A 21,676-nucleotide genomic window follows, 5' to 3' on the forward strand; every position below is an offset into this window, starting at 1 on the left:
CTGAGGACTGGGTCTCCTACTCTCTCCATTAGAAATGCCCAGAGTCATGTAGTGGAACATCCATTCTTAGCTATTCCTTGGATTATATTATTTCCATTCTGTAGCTATTCATTGGATTATATTATTTTTTCCCTTGTTGTACAGAAGCGTTTAAGGCAGGTGCAATCTCATTTTTCAGTTCTTCTTACTTCCCGAGTAATTGAAGTTCTATTCAGAAAAGCATTACCTGTGCGTGTGTCTTCACGGGTTTTCTCCCAGATGTTTCAAAGTTCATTCATTCCTTTTCAGTTAAGTTTTTCACAAGGGAAGAGAACGGGGCTCTAGTCCCAGTCTTCCTCAGGTGGCTATCCAGTTTCCTCAGCATCATTTGTAGAAGAGACTGTCCCTTCTTCAACACAGGGTTTTGACCTCTTTGTCAAAAATCAAATGGTTCATTTCTGGATCTTCTGTTCCATGGATCTATGTGTCTTTTTTGTTGTTGTTGTTGGTCATGGGGCTTGAACTCTGGGACTGAGCCTGGGCGCCATCCCTGAGCTCTTCAGTTCAAGGCAAGCACTCTACCACGTAAGCCATAGCACCACGTCTAGCTTTTTCTGCTTATGTGGTGCTGAGGGATTGAACCCAGAGCCTCATGAATGCAAGGCAAGCGCTCTACCACTGAGCCACCTTCCCAGCCCCCATGTGTCTGTTTTTATGCCAATACCATGCTATGTTTTATTCCTATGATCCTGTAGTATAATTAGAAGTCAGGCATTTTTATACCTATTGTATCACTCTTTTACTCAGGATTATTTTCTCTATTCAGAGTTGTTTATTCTTTCAAATGAATTTTACATTTCTTTTTTTTTCTATTTCTGTGAAGAATGCTATTAGAATTTTGGTGTGGATTAAATTGGATGTATAGATTGCTGTAGGTAGTGTGGACATTTCCACAATATTAATTCTGCTAGTCCATGAACATAGGAAGCCTTTCTATCATCTAACATCTTCAATTTCTTTCTTCAAGATTGTATAGTTTTTGTTGTAGAGATCTTTCACCTCTTTAGGCTTATTCCAATTATTTAATTTTTGAGGCTATTGGGAATGGTATTATTTTCCTGATTTATCTCTCAGGCTGGTCATTATTAATATATATATATAATATACTGAATTTTTAATATTGATACTATAAACTGTTGCTTTGCCTAAAACCTTTATCAACTCTAATAGGAGCTCTCTCTCCCTCTCTCTCTGTCTCTCTCTCTCTCTCTGTTCATGAATAGTCTTTAGGATCTTTTAAGTATACAATCATATCCTCTACAAATAGTGTTAACTTGACTTCTTCCTTTCCTATTTGTATCCCTTCTATTTTTCTTGCCTTATTGCTCTAAGAATTCTAGCTTTATATATTGAATAAGAGTGAAAAGAAAGGACACCTATGTTTTGTTACTGACTTTAGAGGAACTAGTTTAAGTTTTTCCCCATTTAGGACAATGTTATCTATAATGTAGCCCTTATTGTATTGAGGTAAAGCATTATAAATTAAATGTCAAAAGAACAAACAATCCAATTAGTAAATGGGCAAATAAATTGAACACAGGTCTCAAAAGAAGCACAAAGGGCTAATAAATACATGAAGAAATGTTCAAAATCCTTATTCATGAAAGAAATGCAAATCAGAACTACACTGAAATTTCATCTTTCCTTAGTCAGAATGGCAATCAACAAGAAAGCAAACACACAAAATGCTGGTGATAATAGGAAGTAGGGACCTCAATATTGTTGACTGTAAATTAGTGTAGCCACTATGGAAATCAGTGTGGTGGTTCCTTAAGAAATTAGCGAACTACTATATAATCTTGCTATACGCAAAGAAATGTAAGTCAGCATACAATCGAAATGCCTGTACACTAATGTTTATAACAGCATTGTTCCCAATAGCCAAAGCATGGAATTAATCCAGATGCTCATCATATTCATAAACTGATGAATGGATAAAGATAATGTACATATATATTATACATATACATCATTTTATCCATTTATATATAATGTGTGTGTGTGTGTGTGTGTGTGTGTGTGTGTGTGTGTGTATTCAGCTTTATTTACCCATAAAGAAGAATGAAAGTATGTCATTTGCAGGAATATGGATGGAACCAGAGATTATTGAGGAAATAAGGTGAAATAAGCTAGAATGAAAAAGACAAACAGGGCATGGTATCTTTCATATGTGGAATCTAAAATTTAAAAATTGATTATAACAATGTAGAGGCTGTTTTAGTGTAGGGTCCAGTGGGATGGGAAAGGACAAAGGACATGGCAAAGTGGAGGTGAAGATGGTTGACATGCTTTACAAATAGGTATGGAAATAGACTAGTGAAGATGGTTAAACCTTGTTTAGAAAGGGAGGGAGGAATAAGAAAGGGAAACTGAGGTGGTGATTTTCATAAAAGTACATTTTACCCACACATGTACAATTGTATTTATATATAATGAAACTACTTGTACAAGTGACACTAATTGAAAAGTCACTTTAAAAAGAGCATACCTGGTGTATTAGCATAGTTTCTATTCCTACATTCACTGAGTATTGAGTGCAAACACTTCCAAGTACTGGAGATACTCAGGTGAATAGCTCAAGAGCTGTATGGTCTAAGGAAGAGGTGCATTATAACCAAATGTGCTCTGAACAAAGCTTATATAAAACAGGACCTAAGAAGAGAAGGTTAATTTTGCTTGGAAGTGGTCAGAAATGGTTTGACAGGACAATTTACCTTTGAACGATTTGGTCAGGAGATGGAAGTAATTGTTGAGAGATGGAAATGCAGAAAGGAATGAGATTCCAGGTATCAAAAGGGGCCTCAAAGCCACCATTTACACGATCAAGAAAACCCTTCTAGTGTCTAGGGAATTGGTCCTTTCAGAGAAAGGGGAATTATGGGAGAAGATGCGAGGGAGATGGCTAGACCCAGGAGGATTTGTGTGTCTTGGGCCGGCGTTTGTCTTTCTGTCCTGCAGGGTACCTCTGAGGTGGTTTACACCTTTTGTCTCCAGACTGGAATCCGCTCTCCTCACCCCCCCAGGAGATAGTAGGAGCTGGCTCACCTGGCCAGGGGGCAGCTGGTGCAGTCTTCCTGGGTGGGCCCCCGGCACGTGGCACACGAAGGTTCACAGGCCTGGCAGCGGCCCTGCTCATCAAGGTATTCTCCTGGGGAACAAAATCCCACTGTTTACTTCATTTCTACATGACAAGTCTTCCTTGAACAGCCTCTGGCCGGTCCTCTATCATGACCTTGCATGAACAATCGCTCCTTCCTCAGGAGCCCCAGAAGTGACAAGCTGACACTGTTGCACGGATCAGCATGTGCTACAGAGTTTAGAAGTAGAGAAGGCCAAAAAGGTTTTCCACCAGGCCCACTCACAGAGTTCTTACTGACTTTCCCATGAAGAGCCGAGGCCTCAGAGTCCAACAGAGCCCTGATGAGGACTTCCCCACTGGGGAGAGAGGGATGGGCTGGCATTTGGCAGGCATGCGCTCCATCTGAGTTTTTGGAAAACTAACAGCAAAGAGAGCATCAGGGCATTTGTCCTCTCACAGAGAGGTTATCATTTCCAAGGAAAAACACACAGGAGACCTTGCCACAGAGGCAAATTTCATCTGGCCCATTTCTTTTGCACGTTTTGGAAAGGACTCTCCCTTGGCAGAGGGGGTGGAGGCTGACCTCACGGAGCGCAGTGGTCCAAGGGTGGGCCCTGCACGTTGAATTCAACCCCCGCTTCCACGCCACACTCTTCCCTCTCTGCCATTGCTTTAACAAATCAATCTGCTTCCTCAGTCAAATGCAGAAAGCCACATCTTTGTGGGGGGGATGGGGGGTGGTAGAGGGGTGAAGCTTAGACAATATGTTATGCTCAGGAGAAAATGAATTTTCCGATTTTTGGCAGAGCCCTACCCTTCCCTTGACCCAGAACCCCATCCCCCACCCCCATTTTGACAGGCCTGGGAGCATCTGAAGTTGTTGATCTGAAACCCAGCTGGCGTGCTGAGGTATCCTGACTCACCCAGAGCTTCATCAAACTGTCTTACTGATGCTCCAAGATTTACTGCTGTTTTATTGTAGTTGCATTGAGAAAAGCTCGGAAAACCCAGACTTGACTGGTTGAGGGATGAGAGACATTCTCTCTCCCTTTACAGAGGTGGTACAGTCAGAAAAGGTAAGCTTCACATTCATAAATCTTCCATTTGCTTGAAGTAAACCACAAAGACAAATGAAGGGACAGCTGGAGTTTTCCCTTATCAAAGCGAAAAGGCCTTTTGTGCAGTTATTCGACTAGTTTTGATAACTAAGCAGAAAGGGTATGTGCAGAGTGATACAGACCCTTTTCTAAGTCTAGTAGTTGTTACCAAGGTACAAGGTGAATCAGGAATCTGATACATAGCTGTTAGAATGGAATTCTGTTTCTTCCTTTAGGAGTAGAGTCCTGGGCCCCAAAGCATGGGTATCTACCAGGGACAAAACAACAACAACAACAACAAACAACCTGAGATATGCACTTGGTACCTGCTGGTCCAATGGTTAAGTAGTGACTGGGATCTAGCCCATGTGGCTCTCTCCATGCCTTGCTGTCTGTGTTAACTATCTCTGCCTCTGCAGAGGATGATGCTTTTTCTTAACTCACACTAAAATGTTGAATAGATGCATTACTTTCTTGGCAACTAATAGTCCTAAGCCAAAAAAAGGAGGGGGACTTACTTCTAGTAGGCGTTGTAATTTCAAGGCAAGATGGTCTTATTTAAACAAGCATCATGTAAATGTAAATTGTGTAAATGTAAATGTAAATTGTGTGGGTTTTCCTACTTTATCTCTTATTTATTACTAATTGTCTCTCCCTTGTTGTCATGGGAGGCACAATCAATTTGGCAGAGTGATTATCAGCCCGTGCACTTGGCACAATTAAGAGCAGAGGATCCAGACTAGAGCTGGTAGGAAGAAATAGACCTTGTCTTCAGGGGCCAATGTAATTTCTGTTCATAGAGAAGTATAGATCTGTCTCGTGTGTGTGTGTGTGTGTGTGTGTGTGTGTGTGTGTGTGTGTGTGTGTGTGTGTGTGTCTGCAGGTTCTGGGGCATGAACTCAAGGCCTGAGTGCTGTCCTTAAACTACTTTCTTGTTCAAGGTTAGCACTCTACCACTTGGGCCACAACTCTAATTTTGGTTGATTTGGTGGTAAGAATCTCATGGACTTTTTTTTTTGCCAAGACTGAGTTTGAACCAACCATGATCTGCAGATCTTAGCCTCCTGAATGTCTAGGATTACAGGTGCAAGTCCCACAATATCTATTTGTGTGTGTAAGCATCTGTGTGTGTGTGTGTGTGTGTGTGTGTGTGTGTCTGTAGTACTGCGGCTTGAACTCAAGCCTTGGCACTTTTCCTGAGCTTTCTGCTCAACGTATCACTCTACTACATTGGCAGCAGCTTCACTTTTAGTTTTTGATGGTTAATTAGAAAGGGAGTTTTACAGGTTTTCCTGGCTAGGCTGGCTTCAAACTGCAATTCTAAGATCTCAGCCTTTTGTCGTCAATATCTTTATATGTCTATATATGCTGAGTGGAAGTGAAATGGAAGTCAGAGAGACCTCAAAACCTAAAGAAAGTATATTCTAAAGAAACCTGGTATGGAGGGGTGGTGGAGATGGGAGGGGGAGATGGGAAGGGATGGGAAGGGAAAACAAAGGAGGAGGCAACAATGCTTGATAAGAATGTTTGATAAGAAATGTAACAATGTTTGATAAGAAATGTACTCATTTCCTTGCCCATGTAATTGTAATCCCTCTGTACAGTATTTTAACAATAATTAAAAAAAAGAACCTGGGCTCAGAGAAATTTCTTAATTCATCCATCTATTTTATGGATGGTTTTTGGATAGCAAATACAGGGCTGGCACTAGATGAGATTCAGAGACATGTGAATTTGAAAGGTATTTAAATGTGAGAGGTGTTGGGTTTCCAAAGAGTTTAGAGACGAATGATTTACTAGGAAAGAGTTACGACTCAAACACTAGCCATGTACCTTCTACTTCCTCAGTCTAAAGATCAAGATGAGCAAAGATGCATGGAGCATGAGGAGACCTGTGCAGACGGACAGACCCAGGTGATCGCTTTGTCTTGGTGTCAGTGATGCACCACTGTAATAGAATCATGATGTAGCAGGCCCCAAACTAGATGGGATTTTCTTAAGGATCTCTTGCTCTGTGAAATCAAAAGCAGCTTACGTGATTCTGAGAGTTTTTAACATATATCTGCACCCAACACCTTTCTGATTACTGATGGTGCATGGCTGGGTCAGCTGAGGGTTACTAGGGTTATGATGGGACTTTCATGCTTTCTTTCATTTGCCAACACTGTGACTTGCATATCCAGTGGATATTCTTGATCAGCTCAATGATCCTAGTTCTAGAAGTATCCACAAAATGCCACTGAGCATGACATCCAGATTTCAGATAAATCCTCCAAACATAACGACCCACGCCTGTATGAGTCTCCATTACCCAGGTGGCTCTTATGATTCATAACTCCCCCTCCCCACCGAGGCCGGGTCCGACCATCTCAAAACATAAGTTCCACCTATTCTTGCTGGGAAAGAAACCTTTTAATTTGCTGAGAAGGTATCTGAGTTCCCTCAGCACCCATTTTTCTCAATGTCAAAATAACTTCTTATCTTCTTAACTGTGTTCCTATCTCCTGTCTCTGAGAAATGGTAAATCTCTCTCCCCTCCACTGTCAACTCTCCATTGAATGGAATTCATCTTCTGTCCTACAGTCTTTTGTCCTCAATCTCTTCTTTACAGCTTCCATTGTCTTCCATTCTACCACATTTCTCTTCTAGCCTAACACCTTTCCCAGCTCTTCCCTTTCCTGATAAGTGACCCTTCCAACTTGTTTTCTTTTTCCTGCTTCTTGGAAGCAAGATGGAGAACACTTTACGACCTTGAGGCTTATGTAAGAGAGTCAGGGAAGGACAGCTAGCTGTTTCCTCTCTCCAGTCTGCACGCCTCTTCAGTTTGGAGCAACTTCTGGCTTTGCAACAGACGACAGCGGCGGGCCTGCCCTAATTCTGGTATTATGTACATAAACAACTGCACGTAGCCGTTACACACACAAGTTTTCCACAGCACATTTGGGATGAAGGAAGTGGCATTCCAAGGACGTAGGGAAGTTGGTGATTTTTTGTTGTTGTTGTTGGAACGGCAAATTCGTGTCATCTGTCTTCATTGCACAATGAAGTTGAATGTTTATGACAGGAGGCCTATACGAAATTCTCAGAAAGAGCCACTTCTAGCTGAGACAGCGGGACCGGTACTCTGTTCTCCACCTCATCCTACAAGCTCTTCTTTCTGGAGTCTCTGTCTAAATCTTCCCTCCGATCCTCTAATGGCCAAAGGACACTGAGAAAATGGGGCCGTATAGGGAAGAATGAGGCCTTCCAAGGAAAGACCTGGCTTAAGAATCACGACTAGTAAAGTTAGCAATGTACAAGTAAGCTGGGAGCTGGCGGTTCATGATCACAATCCTCAAAAATCAGGAAGTGGAGACCTAAGGATTACACTTCAAGCCAGCGCTGGAAAAGCCAATTAACCAGCAAAAAGCCAGAAGAAGTGGAGGTGTGGCTCAAGTGGTAGGGTGCTAGCTTTAAGTAGAAATGCCAAGAGGACGAGGCCCTAAGTTCAAGCCCCAGGACTGGCACACACCAAAAATGTACGAATAAGTGGCTATCTATGCTTATATCCATTCCTTGATAACACTGCAGAAAACTATCAACAAGTCTGGGTAATGAGCAATTCTTAGGAAGCCATCCACAACATATAAAGGTATATTGCAGCTACAATAACTGTTATATAGTTATAAAACATGATGGAGACTTTTTTAAGGTTTTACATTTCAACAAAAGAAATACTGTTCTACCTTTGATTTATAATAATATTATAACAATTTAGAATGTATGCAAATAGGTATCTATCTTCATAAATGAATAGACACTTAAGTTGAGAAATTTTGAGGGGAATTTAAAGTAACTTTTGGATCAGTTGACTAGCATGGCAGCATGGAAGGAAGGAATCATTGAGTATTCAACTGCTTGGGGTTTTGATCTGGTTATCTATTAAGCCACCTTGAGTGCTGAATTATCTCTAGAGCTCTGTGTGAAGTCTATTTGTGTACTTTATCACACAGGTGCCAGGAATCACGGCGCAACTTTATTGAATAATTCCATTATCACAAGTGCTAATTAAATAATTCTATCTGTTTCCAAAGAGGCCAATAAGTAGTTTCCAACTTAAGACACCACTAGGTGAAAACAATTTCATAGGGAAAAGAAACACCATACATTTATTACTTTCCATCAACTACAATAAACGCTCAGCAACATTTTCAACTAATTATATGCTAATGAAATAAGCCAGTTTTTAAAGCCTCATTGAGCTGATGTTTTATAGCAGGGGCTGAAAATATGAGGCCATCAATGAGACTACAACACCTTTAAAGTCTCGGTGATCATTTCAGTCTTAAAGAGGAAGGAGATTCCAACACATGCATCCACAGGTATGGATTAGGTGAATCGAAACAAGCCAGTCACAAAAGGACTTTGATGACATTCCCTAGAATGGTATAAGTCCTAAGACAAAATGGTTTCCAGAGATGAGCAGAAAATGTGATGGCGGAGGTGGCTGTTTTATGGTGCCAATGTTTCAGTTGTGAAGGTGGGAAGTTCTACAGGTAGATGTTGATGATAGTTACACAACAATTTGAAGGTGCTTAAACTATGAAACTGAACTGAAAAATGATGCAAACACTAACATATATATACATGTATATATATATATATATATATATATATATATATATATATATATATATATATATATATATATAAATATATTATATATATATAGCCACAATTTTTAAAAGTCTTCCGACTGAGTTTGCTCCTTAACATTAGACCTGTTTTTATTTTATTTGAGTGTTTTGTGGTGGTATTAGGGTTTGAACTCTAGGTCTTGTCCCTGCTAGGCAGGTCTCTACTTCCTCTCCACCCCTGCAGAGTTCCAAGTTCTTAATACGAACCAGAAAAACTCATGATATCTGTCTTTTTGTGGTGGATACAAGGACATTAATCATTGTGAGTGTCAGGCTGGAGAGCCCGTTGGTGACCATCAGGATAAATGCACACATGGATGAAACTTGCTTGGAAGAGAGACACGTGGCAGACAGAAACGATGCTTTTCTCTTCCTTGGCACCCACTACAGGCTGACTGAGCGTGAGGCAGCTCAGGATGGCCTGCATCCATAGCTTGGAGGAGCCCAGAGACCAAGGTTGCTTTATGCCGATTCTCTTTACGATTGCTCTGAGATTCCATTTCCCACGTGTGCCTTTCTGATGGACAAGACCTATCCTCTCTGCACCCCTGACTTCCCAGTTCTCGGGCACAGGCTTGGATCTGTGTGGTTTGGGCAGTGACTTTGTATGTTCCTGTGACACCCTGGGGGTTGGAATTCCTGCAAAACGCAGGAAAGTGTGAGCCCAATACTCGTGTAAATATTTAGTTTCGTTTGGCATTTATGTCATTCGAAGAGCAGAATTGAGAGTGGACCATTTTAGGAGTTTATATCATTGTTTGGGTGGTAACCACAGCAAACCAAAGTGTTGACTAACACACCTGAGGTGTATCTACATCACACAAGCTTCTATTTATTGAGACTTACCATATTGCAAGTGCTGCACTATGTGATATTTACTCCAGATAACAATGTCTTTTGTGAATGAGAAACTGAGGCTCAGAGAGATCAAAAATCAGGTAGGCATGTGACAAAGTGGAGCTGTGTCCTCAATTGGCCTTGCTCTTCCCACAATGTGTCCCTGCTATGGATTCAATTCCCTTTCAGGGTCCCAAAAAACTTCATTGTTTATAGAAAGAAGGAACTGAATTCATGTCTCACCTAAACCATGTGGTGAGGTTACAATATCAGAAAGGAGTTCATTGTGAAGTAACTGGGTATGGGGCTGACTAACTGCACAGGTCTTATTTACTCTAAATTTATTTTCTCTGATAAAATGACCGCCATTTATTAAAAGGTCATTGCATGAATCTGTATAAACTGTATAAACTTCCTGTATAAACTGAGTTATACAGGAAGTTGCTCCATCCATTAGATAAAAATCTAAGCAGATATTGGAAGGAGTGAGATTGACCAAGATGCATTTTATTCATAAACTGCTTTGGTAAATGAAAACTCTTGTACAACTACTTAAAGATAATAAATATATATAAATATATATATATATAATAAAAAATCTAAGCAGAACTCAAAAGGGTATATGCACGTGTGTGTGTGTGTGTGTGTGTGTGTGTGTGTGTGTGTGTCTGTACATGATACTGGGGCTTGATCTCATGACCTGGGGGCTCTTCCTTAGCTATTTTATTCAAGGCTATTTCTCACCACTTGAGCCATAGTTCCAGCTTTAAAAAACTATCATAAAAGTGATATACAGAGGGGTGACAGTTACCTAAGCAGGTAATGAGTACATTACTTTTTCAACAGTGTCTTCCCCTCCCTGATTTTCTGTTTTTCCCCTCCGGACTCCCCTTCCCAAGTTGTATAGTTCATTTCCAACATTGCGTCTAGTAAGTGTCACTGCTGAATCACTTCCAGGTTTTAAGTGGTTAACTGGTGATCAGAGTCTCATGAACTCTTCCAGGTTGGCTTTAAACCTCAACCCTCAGATCTCAGCCTCCTAAGTGACTAGGATTACAGGCACGAGCCACCGGCGCCCAGCACATTGAAACATTCTCGCACAGCGAGGGGATATCTGGGTTTTAATGCACAGTGACAGAAGGAAGGGACTGTAATTTGAGAGAATAACGTGTCACCTCTGGGAGACGCCCCCTGAGGACATGAATGCCTGGAGAAGGAATGAGGTGACAGATGCAAGCTGGCCCAGGCCACACGGGCTGTGGGAACGGTGCGTAACTCCACAGGGAGCATGGTCCTTCGGGCCCTCACATGGACGCCACTTCTTTGTCTTTGGAGTGATGGAGATTGCAGGTGAAATGGTCAAGGGTATGTCCAGGGAGCCTTCCGGACACCTTTTTTTTTCATTTTAATATATATTTTTTATTGTAGAGATACTGTACAAAGAGACTACAGTTACATGAGTAAGGTAATGAGTATTTTTCCTATTGAGCATGTTACCCCCTCCTTTGTTTTTCCCCTACCATCCCTTTACTCCCCACCTCCCCAACTTCGCCCCCCATCCTCAAAGCTGTAAAGTTTGTTTTCAACATAGTGTCTTGTACATCTCATTGTTACAATGGGTCAACCTGTACCCTTATTTCAGCATTTTGTTATTTCCCTTCCCCTCCCCAAATTAGAAAAATGTGTATACAAGATGCAGGACACCAGAAACAAATACAGTGAAAACAGGGGCTATTACCATGGGGGAAGAACATACAGAAGAAACAAAAAAATCACATAGTAAATTATAAGTACATTAAAAACAACAGCAACAAAGATAAAACCTCTTGTGTGCCTGTCTTGGGGTTCATTTCACTTAGCATATCTTTTTTGTGTTTTGTGTGTTTTTTTTTTTTTTTTGTAGGTTGTGGGGCTTGAACTCTGGGCTTGGGCACTGTCCCTGCACTCTTCAGCTCAAGGCAAGTGCTCTACCCTTTGAACGACAGCACCACTTCCAGTTTTCTAGTGGTTTATTGGAGATAAGAGCGTCAGGCACTCTCCTGCCCGGGCTGGCTTTGAACCGTGATCCTCAGATCTCAGCCTCCTGAGTAGCTAGGATTACAGGTGTGAGCCACCAGCGCTCCGGACACCTTCTGAATCAGGCGAGGTGACTAGCACACAGGTGGACAAGGACTCAAGCCTTTCCTGTGAGGCTTAAGTAGATCAAAATGGCTCCAGGCTGACCCAAGTCCTGAAGGAAATGGATGGCTTTGTGATCATGCCTTTTGTTTCTGCAGTAACTCCAAGAACTCCTTTGCCAGCTGTTACAACTTCTCTTAAACCTCTCAAAGCATAGCGGCTGCCACAGTCCTGTCAGAAGAGAGGTCTTCAAATCACCTCTTTCCCTTCCTTCCTGTCAATGTACAGAAAGTGCTCACTGGGCTTTTCTTCCCAGGTGTTTCCTCATTCCCTGCCTCGAACACGTCTCGGCTGAATCGCTTCATTAGGAGACCAGAGAAGGCCCAGGAAAGAGGAGGCTTTCCATTCAAGTCCCAGGGCTCTGGCTGTGCTGTAGCTTTTCCCAGTTCTGGTAATTGACAATTTAGCCTTTAATGGGGTCGCCATTGCCACTGTCTGTTCACAGGTGTGGAGATTGCCGAAGAGATCTGCGAGGTTAGTGACAGGTCTGGGTGGCGCTTGGCACCTCAAATGCCCCAGTCAGGTTCTCGATGAGTAGCAAACTGTTTTACATGGTCAGACCACCCTATTTTGGTGGGGGAGGTGGTGAATGATGAAATGCTCCTGTGTGTAAGTAATGAAGGGACCCAGGATCGATTGCCCTGTGCCTGTCACCCGTCTGCTTAGTAGGATGCCCTACGGTGGATCAAGCACAAGGTATTTGAACTCTTCTCCAGCTGTCTGAAATGAATCAAGCACATATTTCTCTGACATCTCTCTTCTGTAGAATGTGGATGATCATCTCTCTCTCTCTCTCTCTCTCTCTCTGGGTGTGGTAGAGGTCAGGCAAGAAAACAGGTCTGAGCACCTCACACAGAGGCTGGCAAAATATAATGATCAGGCCCTTGATGTAGCATTGTATCTTTGATAGTAATGTAGGATCGATAGATACCATCAGCTTTGTTTGTTTGCCCAAATAAGGAACTGAAGCATTAGAATGTTAACTCCAAACACCATGCAGAACTTGGATAGACCTCACTCTAGACTGTGCTTTTCTTACCATTCTAGAGGGAATTTGAAAAATGTATTGGCTTCATCCATGGCTAGCACTGAGGTAAGTAAACTTAATGACCCTTGGGATCAAGCACCATGACCTCTCAAAGCAATTGAGCTTCAAGGTGCAATTTATCCATTCCTCCCTCCCTCCTTTTTTCTCTTCCCTCCCTCTTTCTTTACTTCTTCTCTCTTTCCTTCCTTCCTTCCTTCCTTCCTTCCTTCCTTCCTTCCTTCCTTCCTCCCTTTCTTCCTACCTTCCTTCCTTCCTTCTTTCCTTCCTTTCTTCCTACCCTCCTTTTCTTCTTTCCTTATCCACCCTTTGAAAACAGTCTCTCTGTACCAGAAGGCACCGTGCTGTAGAAAATTCCAGAGCAATGGCCTCCTGCCCTTGTTAGGTTACTGAGGTCAGTCTGCAAAAATAATGCATGTCCATTCTAGAGGGCTTCCTTCCAGCGCAGTCTCAGCAAATAGTGCTCAGTACTTGGGACTCGCGGTCCTGTGGTCGAGTACTGCTAGTTCTTGAACCCTTTGCTTCTCTGAGTGCGGAGAGATGGAATTTGGTATGATCCTCAGCAGCTGGCAGCACCAACTGCACAGTTCTCTCTCTACCTCCTCTCAGAAACCATAAACAAGGGAGCACAGAAGAGAGCTCAGTGGCTTGTGTGTGTGTGTGTGTGTGCACGTGTGTGTGTGTATGCTCTAAGGAAGATAAAAGAATCACTGGGTGTCAAAGAGAGTCTTGGATATTTCTCTGACTGCCAATGTTCTCCCCTGTGGTGTGCATTTTCTCAAAACTTTAAGATGCCCGGGGCCTCTTCTCTGGAGTAGACCCGCCGGGGACCCACCCTGCCATGGTCCCTCATTCATGTGTCCTATCATTTCTGCTGTGCACTCAAGTGATCCTGAGTTGTCCCGCTCCTCAGAGAGTAATGGCTTTGGCTGTGGAGTGAGATGGCTTAGATGTGAATCATATTGTTGCTTTGACTAGCTGTGTAATTTTAGACAGGTTGTATAACCCCTCTAGACCTCACTCAACTCATCCGTAAGATGGAAACAGTCACAGCCATGTCATAAACAGGCCAGAGGAATCGCACTAGCTATCAGGTGAAAGGTACTTTGGAAGATTCTATCACTTTAAGTGTTCAATAATGTTAGCCATTGCTCTTCCAATGAGTATAGCAACAGGAGCTGTATAAACAACAGGAGAGGGAAAAGATCTTTAGAAGCTCTCGAAACTCAGCTCCCTTCTTATTGTGCCTTTAAACAATTCACCTTACTTCAACTTTGTAGATTATGATCAATTATCCCAAATGTGGTTTGCCCTTATTTATCTCCTTATCTGGTGTCAGGTAGTGTTCTTTATATGCTATCATTGAGGGAGAAGTGTATGAATAAATACACATAAACTATCTCGAAAGAAATTTCCTTTTCTCCACAACTGATTAAGGACCACTTGCAAAAATAGACCCCGGTTTTATTAACTGTTGTTATTTATGTTTTACTCAACAGATTTTTTCTTTTTTGATTGGCAGTAAAGCTCTGGTTAAGGAAATAACCTTTCCATCTCTACCATAATTGGATAATTCTAGAACAATTAATGTGGGTACCCCAAATCAATACTTGATAGAAACACCATTCAACTACTCTGTGTTGTCATTACCCTCCTTTTGTGGCTTTGTAGAGAAGCATGTTAGGTCTAATATACAGTCTTGGCTTTGATCTTCATTCGGTCCTTAACACAGTGGTTAGGAATTGGTTATGAGCTATTTTGTCCAAGCTCAATATCAACCCAAGGAATCCTTTTTCAGATAGTATCATAAGAGAATTCTTAACGAATCGAAATGTTTGAGGGCATTGTGGCTCAAAGTGCTCTTGCTTTTTGATCTTTGCCATTAATGCCTTACTATCTCCTTTAGAGATTCTACATGCATCGAGCCATCCCATCTAGACCACAGAAGGCTGTTTCTGCCAGTAAAAATGTAGGCTCTGCATCCCTCATCAGATAGACCCAAGAACTTGCTTTCCCCAGTCTCGGAGAGACATAGAGAAGAAGATTGAAACAAAACCTCTGACTTTATTGGCTAAAGGCAAAATAGCCCTAAAAATATCCAAGAGGCTCTAGGACAATTCAGTTGCTCTTACAGAAAAGCCAGCCTGGCAGGAAGGCAGGCAACTCAGCATTTGAGGAGCAGGTAAACCTTCCTCTCTTGAATCCAGCCTCCATTCTCTCTATCATCACGTTTACAGGCCCTTGGCACGTCTCCTGGGGTTATTGCACCTTCCTGAGCTATTTACTCCCCAGGTCCCTGGAAGGAGCTAGCCTGGGTCCAATTTTAGGGGTTCCAGGGCCCTTCAGAGCCCAGCCCGTGACTCAGAGCTGTAGCCACCAGGCAGCATGGAAGGGCTCAGCGTCCAGGGCTGAGGAAGCTTGCTGCTCCCGGAACATTTGGTTCTGTGATTCCCTCTCTCCAGCGTAATTGGGCATCAGGCCCTGTTCCCCTGGCTCAGACTCCCCAAACTCCTTCTGGCCGATGTCTGACCTGCTCTGACTCCTTTTTGCTTTCAAGACTGTTCTTGATAGTCATCTTAACCAGATTTTACACGGTGTGATTGCCTGAGCCTGAGCTCTTCTGGAGAGGGTCAAGTTTCTGCTCTGCTGGCCGACACTGGCCAAAATGTGCAGGGACAGGCTGCAGAAAAGGTGCCTGAAAGCTCTCTGGCTTGTGCAACTGTCTAGTGTAATTTATGTTGTAATCTTCTAAGGCTGCGTGTTTGTAAGAGGCTAACATTTTCTATGGAATAAAAACGAATGGCTTCCTACGGTAGCATGAATGGAAAGCTCCTAACAAGCAAAAGGAGTAGAGACAGATGTCGTTGTGTTGTTTGGGGATTATAAATTTAGATAAAGGAAACTTTCCCCAGAAAATGTTTCTCTCTTTTTTTTTTCACATTCAATTCTCAGGGACAGCTTATCGAGATGAGCACTGTTCTCATTGTATAGCTGAGAAAACTGAGAATCGGGAAATTGAAGCCATCTGCCCAGGATCATAGAATTAGTATAAGAATAATGAGCACAGTTTTATTTTTTGTAATTACCATGTCCCCATGAAGTAGGAATTGCGCTTAGTGTCCTAATGTATTTATATACTCAATCCTTACAATAATAACTTTGTTGGAGACGGGAAAGGTAGGCATGCCTATAACTCTAGCACTTTGTTGGAGAATTCAAAGTCAAGTTACACTGGATAACAAAGACTATCTCAGCAAAGCATGTAAACAATAATAACCCCGCTGGGGAAACAGCACTGTATATTCCTTTTCTTTAAAAAAAATCATGCTCAGTTTTCTTTTGAGGTAGTTGAAGCATTGAGATAGTTAAGTGACCTATTAAAGTCATCCAGCTGTTGACAGCTGGGATTTAAACCAGAGATCAGACTCTTGAGCTGTCTTCTCTGAACTAGGGTTCACTGCATGCCTGTGTTCAGAAAATAGTGGCAATGCGATTTTTATCTTCAAATGCTACTCCTCCTTCAACACGCCAGCAATTCAAATAGTGGGATGTGCACACGTGTTTGTATGTCTTTACGTGTGCACGCAAATGCAAGTGAACATAGGGATAAAGAGAAAATATACAACTTTAGGCTGGTTATGTAACTCATAATTATTTGCTTTGCCTGTCATTTTCTGGATGTGCTTTGGAAAGAAGGCTTAGTGTCTGCTTTTCATGGGACAAGACAGGATCAGCTCATCAACACATCAAGAACATAAGGCGATGAGCAATCAAGGCTCGTAATGAAAAAGTGGCCTGGAGCAGCTGGTTCTGTTTGTGCTCCTCCCTGAGCACAGGACCATGGCTTGTTTGTTTTGGGATTCCCAGGGCCTTGTTGCCTGAGTGGAAGATTATCCCTAGGTTGTTTTGTGTTCTTTAGGAGGAATTCATTAAAATTATTTATTTGTCGGACAGAAATAAGGTTGGCTTGGGTCTGAAAAGATGAGTTATGTTTAGAAGCTCAAGAAAGAAAATGGAAATATTTCAGGAGAGGAGCACAAGGAGAACTAATGGCTAGAATGTCCATGGGGTCTCTAGAAGTAGGCAGATGTTTGAATGGATGACTAAAGCACAAACTGAGTTTGGAGGGTGGAAAATGAATATGGAGAGAGGATGTAAATAGGTAATAGACCATCAACAGAGGGGATCCATGGTGGTGGCTGGCCCAAAGCTAGCCATTAACCATGTAAGAAGAGGTAAAATCTATGATGTGCACCATTTGCATGGAAGATCTTCCAGGTCAAAGGACACCAGAAGAACTGGAGGGAGATGTTCAGGAAGTCAACAAAACATGACAATGGAAACCACACCTGAGGTACCAAAGCTATTACAACCCAAATGGCAAGGGAAGGATGGTCCCCAGAAAACAAAGTAGGAGACTGGGCTGTAATCTTATCCACACAGAAGGCTGCGATCTGAAAGGTCAAGGTTTGAAGCCAGTCCAGGCAGGAAAGTAGGAGACTCCATCTCCAATTAACCAGCAAAATGCCAGGGCAAAGGCATGGCTCAAGTGGTAGAGTTTCAAGCATGAGCAAGAAAGTTGAGAGAGAACATGAGACTCCTAGTTCAAGCCCTAGTTATAGCATCTCGGGGAGAAACGGACAATATAGCCAATCTACTCTAACTGCCTCCAACCCCCTACCTGAGAGATTTGCAAAATTTTCTTAATGGAGAGGGAGCCTGGATTCTCTTCAAGTTATTTTTTAGCCCAGTGGCTGCCTAATATCTGAAAGAATTCTGAAAGAGAAGGAAAACTCCACCTCTACTTCAGTGTTGATCGTCAGAAATGTCTTTGTAGCAGGTTAGAACTGGACTCCTGGGAAATTACATACATTAGGTACTTCAAAAGCAGAAACATCTGCTTTGCTCAGAGGAAGAAACATCTGTATGTGGGAACAATCTCCTGATATCAGGTTCCTGATATCATAAGGAGCTCACCACCGGCTCAGACTCAACGGAGCCAAGGACTATTTACGTAAATAGCTAAAACTGAGAACCCAAACAAATACTTCCTCACGAAAGAAGCTTTTGTTCTCAGGTATTTTGCCCCCATTTGTGCAGAGGAAGTTAATCCACTACTTAACTTCTCTAGTCCTTGCTCCTATAGCTATAAGGTAGGATAATTACAGCCTTTTATTCACCTCTCATCACTGTGACAAAATGTTTGTCAAACATCTTAGGAGGAGGAAAGGTTTCAGTTCATGACCCTTGGTCCCTGTTTGAGCCCGTAGTGGCATCACACATAATGAAGAGTATAAGACAGATGATGTCTGTTCAACTCATGGCGGTCAAGAAGAAAAATCAAAGAGAAACAGGAAGTGATCAGGCTGAATTTTCCCATGACCCCAGTGACCTAATTTTGCCCCAAGATCTACTTCCTCAAGCTTTGCAAGAGTGCTCTGGACTGTAGACCAATCCTTGAATGCATGTTCCTTTGGGAAACATTTATCATTCAGACTAGATAGCATAATCATAATTCAGAAAGTTGCTATAATAGCTACATTTGATAAAGAATTATAAGCACTAGGCCCAGGAAGTATCTTGTATATAATAAGAGGAAAAGGCACGTGATGTCTCTTTTTAGATAAATGATAATAGCTTCCATCCAGGGGAAGAACAGAGAACAAGAAGTCAAACCCATGGACTTGGACTTGAGTCAGTCAAGAAATGATAGCAATACTATTAGAGTCTGAAAGTGTAAGGGAAGTGGTTTGGAATAACCTGGCAGATGTTTTGAAATAGTGAAACTCCTCCACTGGTCTGCAGGTTTACCCATATGCCACAGGGAGTGTTTTGACAGTGGCTGTTTTGGGAGCTTGCTCTATATTGAGTGGCCGTGTTCTGTCTCTCACACGCATGTAACAAGGGTTGATGGGGTAAAATATAGCGCAGGCGCTCAAAGCCCATTCTGCTTAGAGCCACGCCATAAACAATTGGGAGCTCAAAGCACTGCAGCCAGATCGAGTGTCATGTGTAAATGCCAAGATGGTGAAAGAAATGTCATCACCTATGTGTTCGCAGGGAAAGGCTGTCCTGTTCTTGGCTAGCGTGACGGGTTGGCAGCAAAGGCATGCATCTGCAGGCGCTCGGCGTAAAAACCATGCAGACGTTACAAGAGCTCTTATCGCCCTGCTTTCAGCCGCTTGGATTTTGTGACTATTCTAAATATGGTCCCAAGAATACCTGCTTTACAATCGGCTGCCATGTCCCAGGGGAAAAGTGACCCAGCACCCGCAGCTTGAAGGCACCGGTGTGATCCTCACAGTGCAGTTAAGCCCTTTGTAGGGGAAAAATATCAGTTGGGTCTTTCGCAGTCAGGAGGGTCCATGAGCTTGGCAAATTTCTAAGGAAAATTGATCTCTGATTCCATACTTTATAGATGAAGAAGCTGGTCATTTGAGTTCCTACAACTTGCTCAGAGCCACCAATTCATCTTGCTCCCTGTTCATATCCAGCTGTGCTGAGCAGAGGGTGAAGTAATCATTTTGGGAATGCATAGAGAGAAACCTAAGCTGGGAACTAGCCAGAAGTGATAGCGGCCATGCTACTTCTAGGTTGTACGAGGAGGGTATTGACACGCCACAAACTCAGCACCCCCCCCCCCCCGCCGCCAGGCAAAGGCTGGTCTTTTATCCTGGAATTACTCCTGCTTCCCGGCTTCCCCAATCTTCTGTAAGTTGGGGATTTCTAATCGGCTCTGCTCAGTCTAGATCTTGTCTCTGAGGCCAATGATTCTGAATTCCTGTCCCAAAGGACTCTGCACTTGGGTACTTGAAAGGCAACTCAACTCACTACTTTCAAGTAGAGTTTTTTTTTTCTTTTGCCCACCTATGGGCTTGAACTCTGGGTGTGAGTGCCATCCCGTGAGCCTCTTTGTGTTCAAGGCTAGCACTCTACCACTTGAGCCACAGAGCCACTTTTGGACTTTTCTGATTAGTTTATTAGAGATAAGAGTCTCATGGGCTTTCCTGCCCTGGCTGGATTTGCACTGTGATCCTCCAATCTCAGCCTCCTGAGTAGCTAGGATGACAGGCATGAGCCACTGGTGCCTGGATCAAGTAGAGTTATTTGAATCTGATACTTACTCTCTCTCCTTCCTATCTAGGTGACTACAACCATCATCCAATCAGGGACAGCCAGCATAGGAAAGTCATCTTCTATGTCTCTCTTCAAGCACAGAATTTCTCCTGATTTATAGGAATTCTCTCTTTGGAACAGCTCTTATTTCATCCGCTCATCCTTATCCCTAGGACATCATGTGACTTCTAGCTCAGTCATTTCTCTCTGATATGGCCAGTTAATTTTCCTAGCTGGAGTCATTACTTTTGTTCCTAACCAACACCTCCTACTCGCCCAATTCTGTCTTTCATTCTGCAGCCCAAATGGTATTTCTCCAGCTAAAATTCTATCAGCCCACTCTTCTTCCTAAAATCGAGTACCACACTCCCTCCATATGGCTAAAGTTCTAAGGAATGGCCTACAAGAGCCTTCAAAATGGGGTCCTTGCTTCAGTTTCTAGATATACCCCCTACGGCCCTTGGTAAAAACTGCAGCAAACCCTTGGTGTCCAGTGCCCCTATTCCCTGGCTTCACCGCAATGCTGTGCAGAAACCAACTCCAGGGTTTAGCATCATCTGCTGACAGTTGCTGAGACTTCCTCCAGTGTCTCAGAAGCCACCCTGCAGCTGCAAGCGGTAGGCCAAAGAATGATGGAGTTGGTCCTGTGGACGGTACTCGGTGATGAGGATTTAGTAGTAAGACTGTAGCTCATGGACAACTACATGCGCCACTTTAAGTCTTCCTACAGCACTGAGCTGCCTTTGCCTCAGTGTTTCCTGGCCTGATGATGTAACTCATCATGGCCTCCTTTCTCTGGTCTTTCTTGCTCACTGGCATTTTCTTTCATTCCCAAATAAACCTCTTGCACCTGAACCTTTGTTTCATTGTTAGACTCTGGGAGGCCAATGAAGACCTCTCACTGTGTCGAAGAGACTTCCAGGCCCCGGAATTCTTCAAGCACTCATATTTCATTCCAGTGGATACTGGAATGATGTATATGTATATGTAACATGTGGTTTGTGTCTGCTTCCTTCTTTTGTCTCTTAGAAGAAGCCTACTTAGCTGTTCTTTTTGTTTTTGCGGCAAGGTCTTTCTAGGCAGTCCAGGTCTTGCATTTGTCAACCCTTGGGCCTCATCCTCCTCATTCTTTCCATCTTCTGTAGGAAGCCTTCTCTGAACCTTTCCTTTGATAACATTATGCAGTGGAATCAACTTTCCTATGCTTTGTATACAAGTTGATTTCTCTTACATATCCAATGGTGGCGATACAATCTCTCTTAGGGGACTAATTGTTCTTTATAGTCAAGAATAATTTCCCATGATGTAGAATCACTCGTTGCCATGTGTTAAAGTGTTCAAAATGTGTTGGTAAATAAATGCATTGGCATCTAGTATATGTATGAGTCAAGCGGAAAAAGTCAGATAATGTGATGTTAGGAAAATGAATCCTTAGATAGGTATTTTAATGATTTTTTTTCTTTCATGCATGTGTTTCTAACGCATTTATAAGTTTATTTTTTTGTTGCTTTGTATGTCCCTCCCCCACAGTATAACCCCCTGCTTTCAATATATTTGATGTCAGTATAACTTATGGAGGAGATGGGGAAAAACAAGTCATTTAAGGATT

The 21,676-nt window shown here is 42.5% G+C and overlaps 1 protein-coding gene across 1 annotated transcript in view; it reads right to left on the reverse strand.

Annotated features, from left to right (window-relative positions):
* Positions 1 to 21,676, reverse strand: part of Pcsk5 (proprotein convertase subtilisin/kexin type 5) — a 351,177-nt gene that overhangs the window by 87,231 nt on the left and 242,270 nt on the right. The window contains exon 21 of the mRNA XM_013018392.1: positions 3,085 to 3,187. Coding sequence (XP_012873846.1) covers positions 3,085 to 3,187 — 103 coding nt within the window. The remainder of the gene's footprint in view (positions 1 to 3,084; positions 3,188 to 21,676) is intronic.

The sequence above is a fragment of the Dipodomys ordii genome, unplaced genomic scaffold, assembly GCF_000151885.1.
Source record: "Dipodomys ordii isolate 6190 unplaced genomic scaffold, Dord_2.0 Scaffold40, whole genome shotgun sequence".
Taxonomy (NCBI): domain Eukaryota; kingdom Metazoa; phylum Chordata; class Mammalia; order Rodentia; family Heteromyidae; genus Dipodomys; species Dipodomys ordii.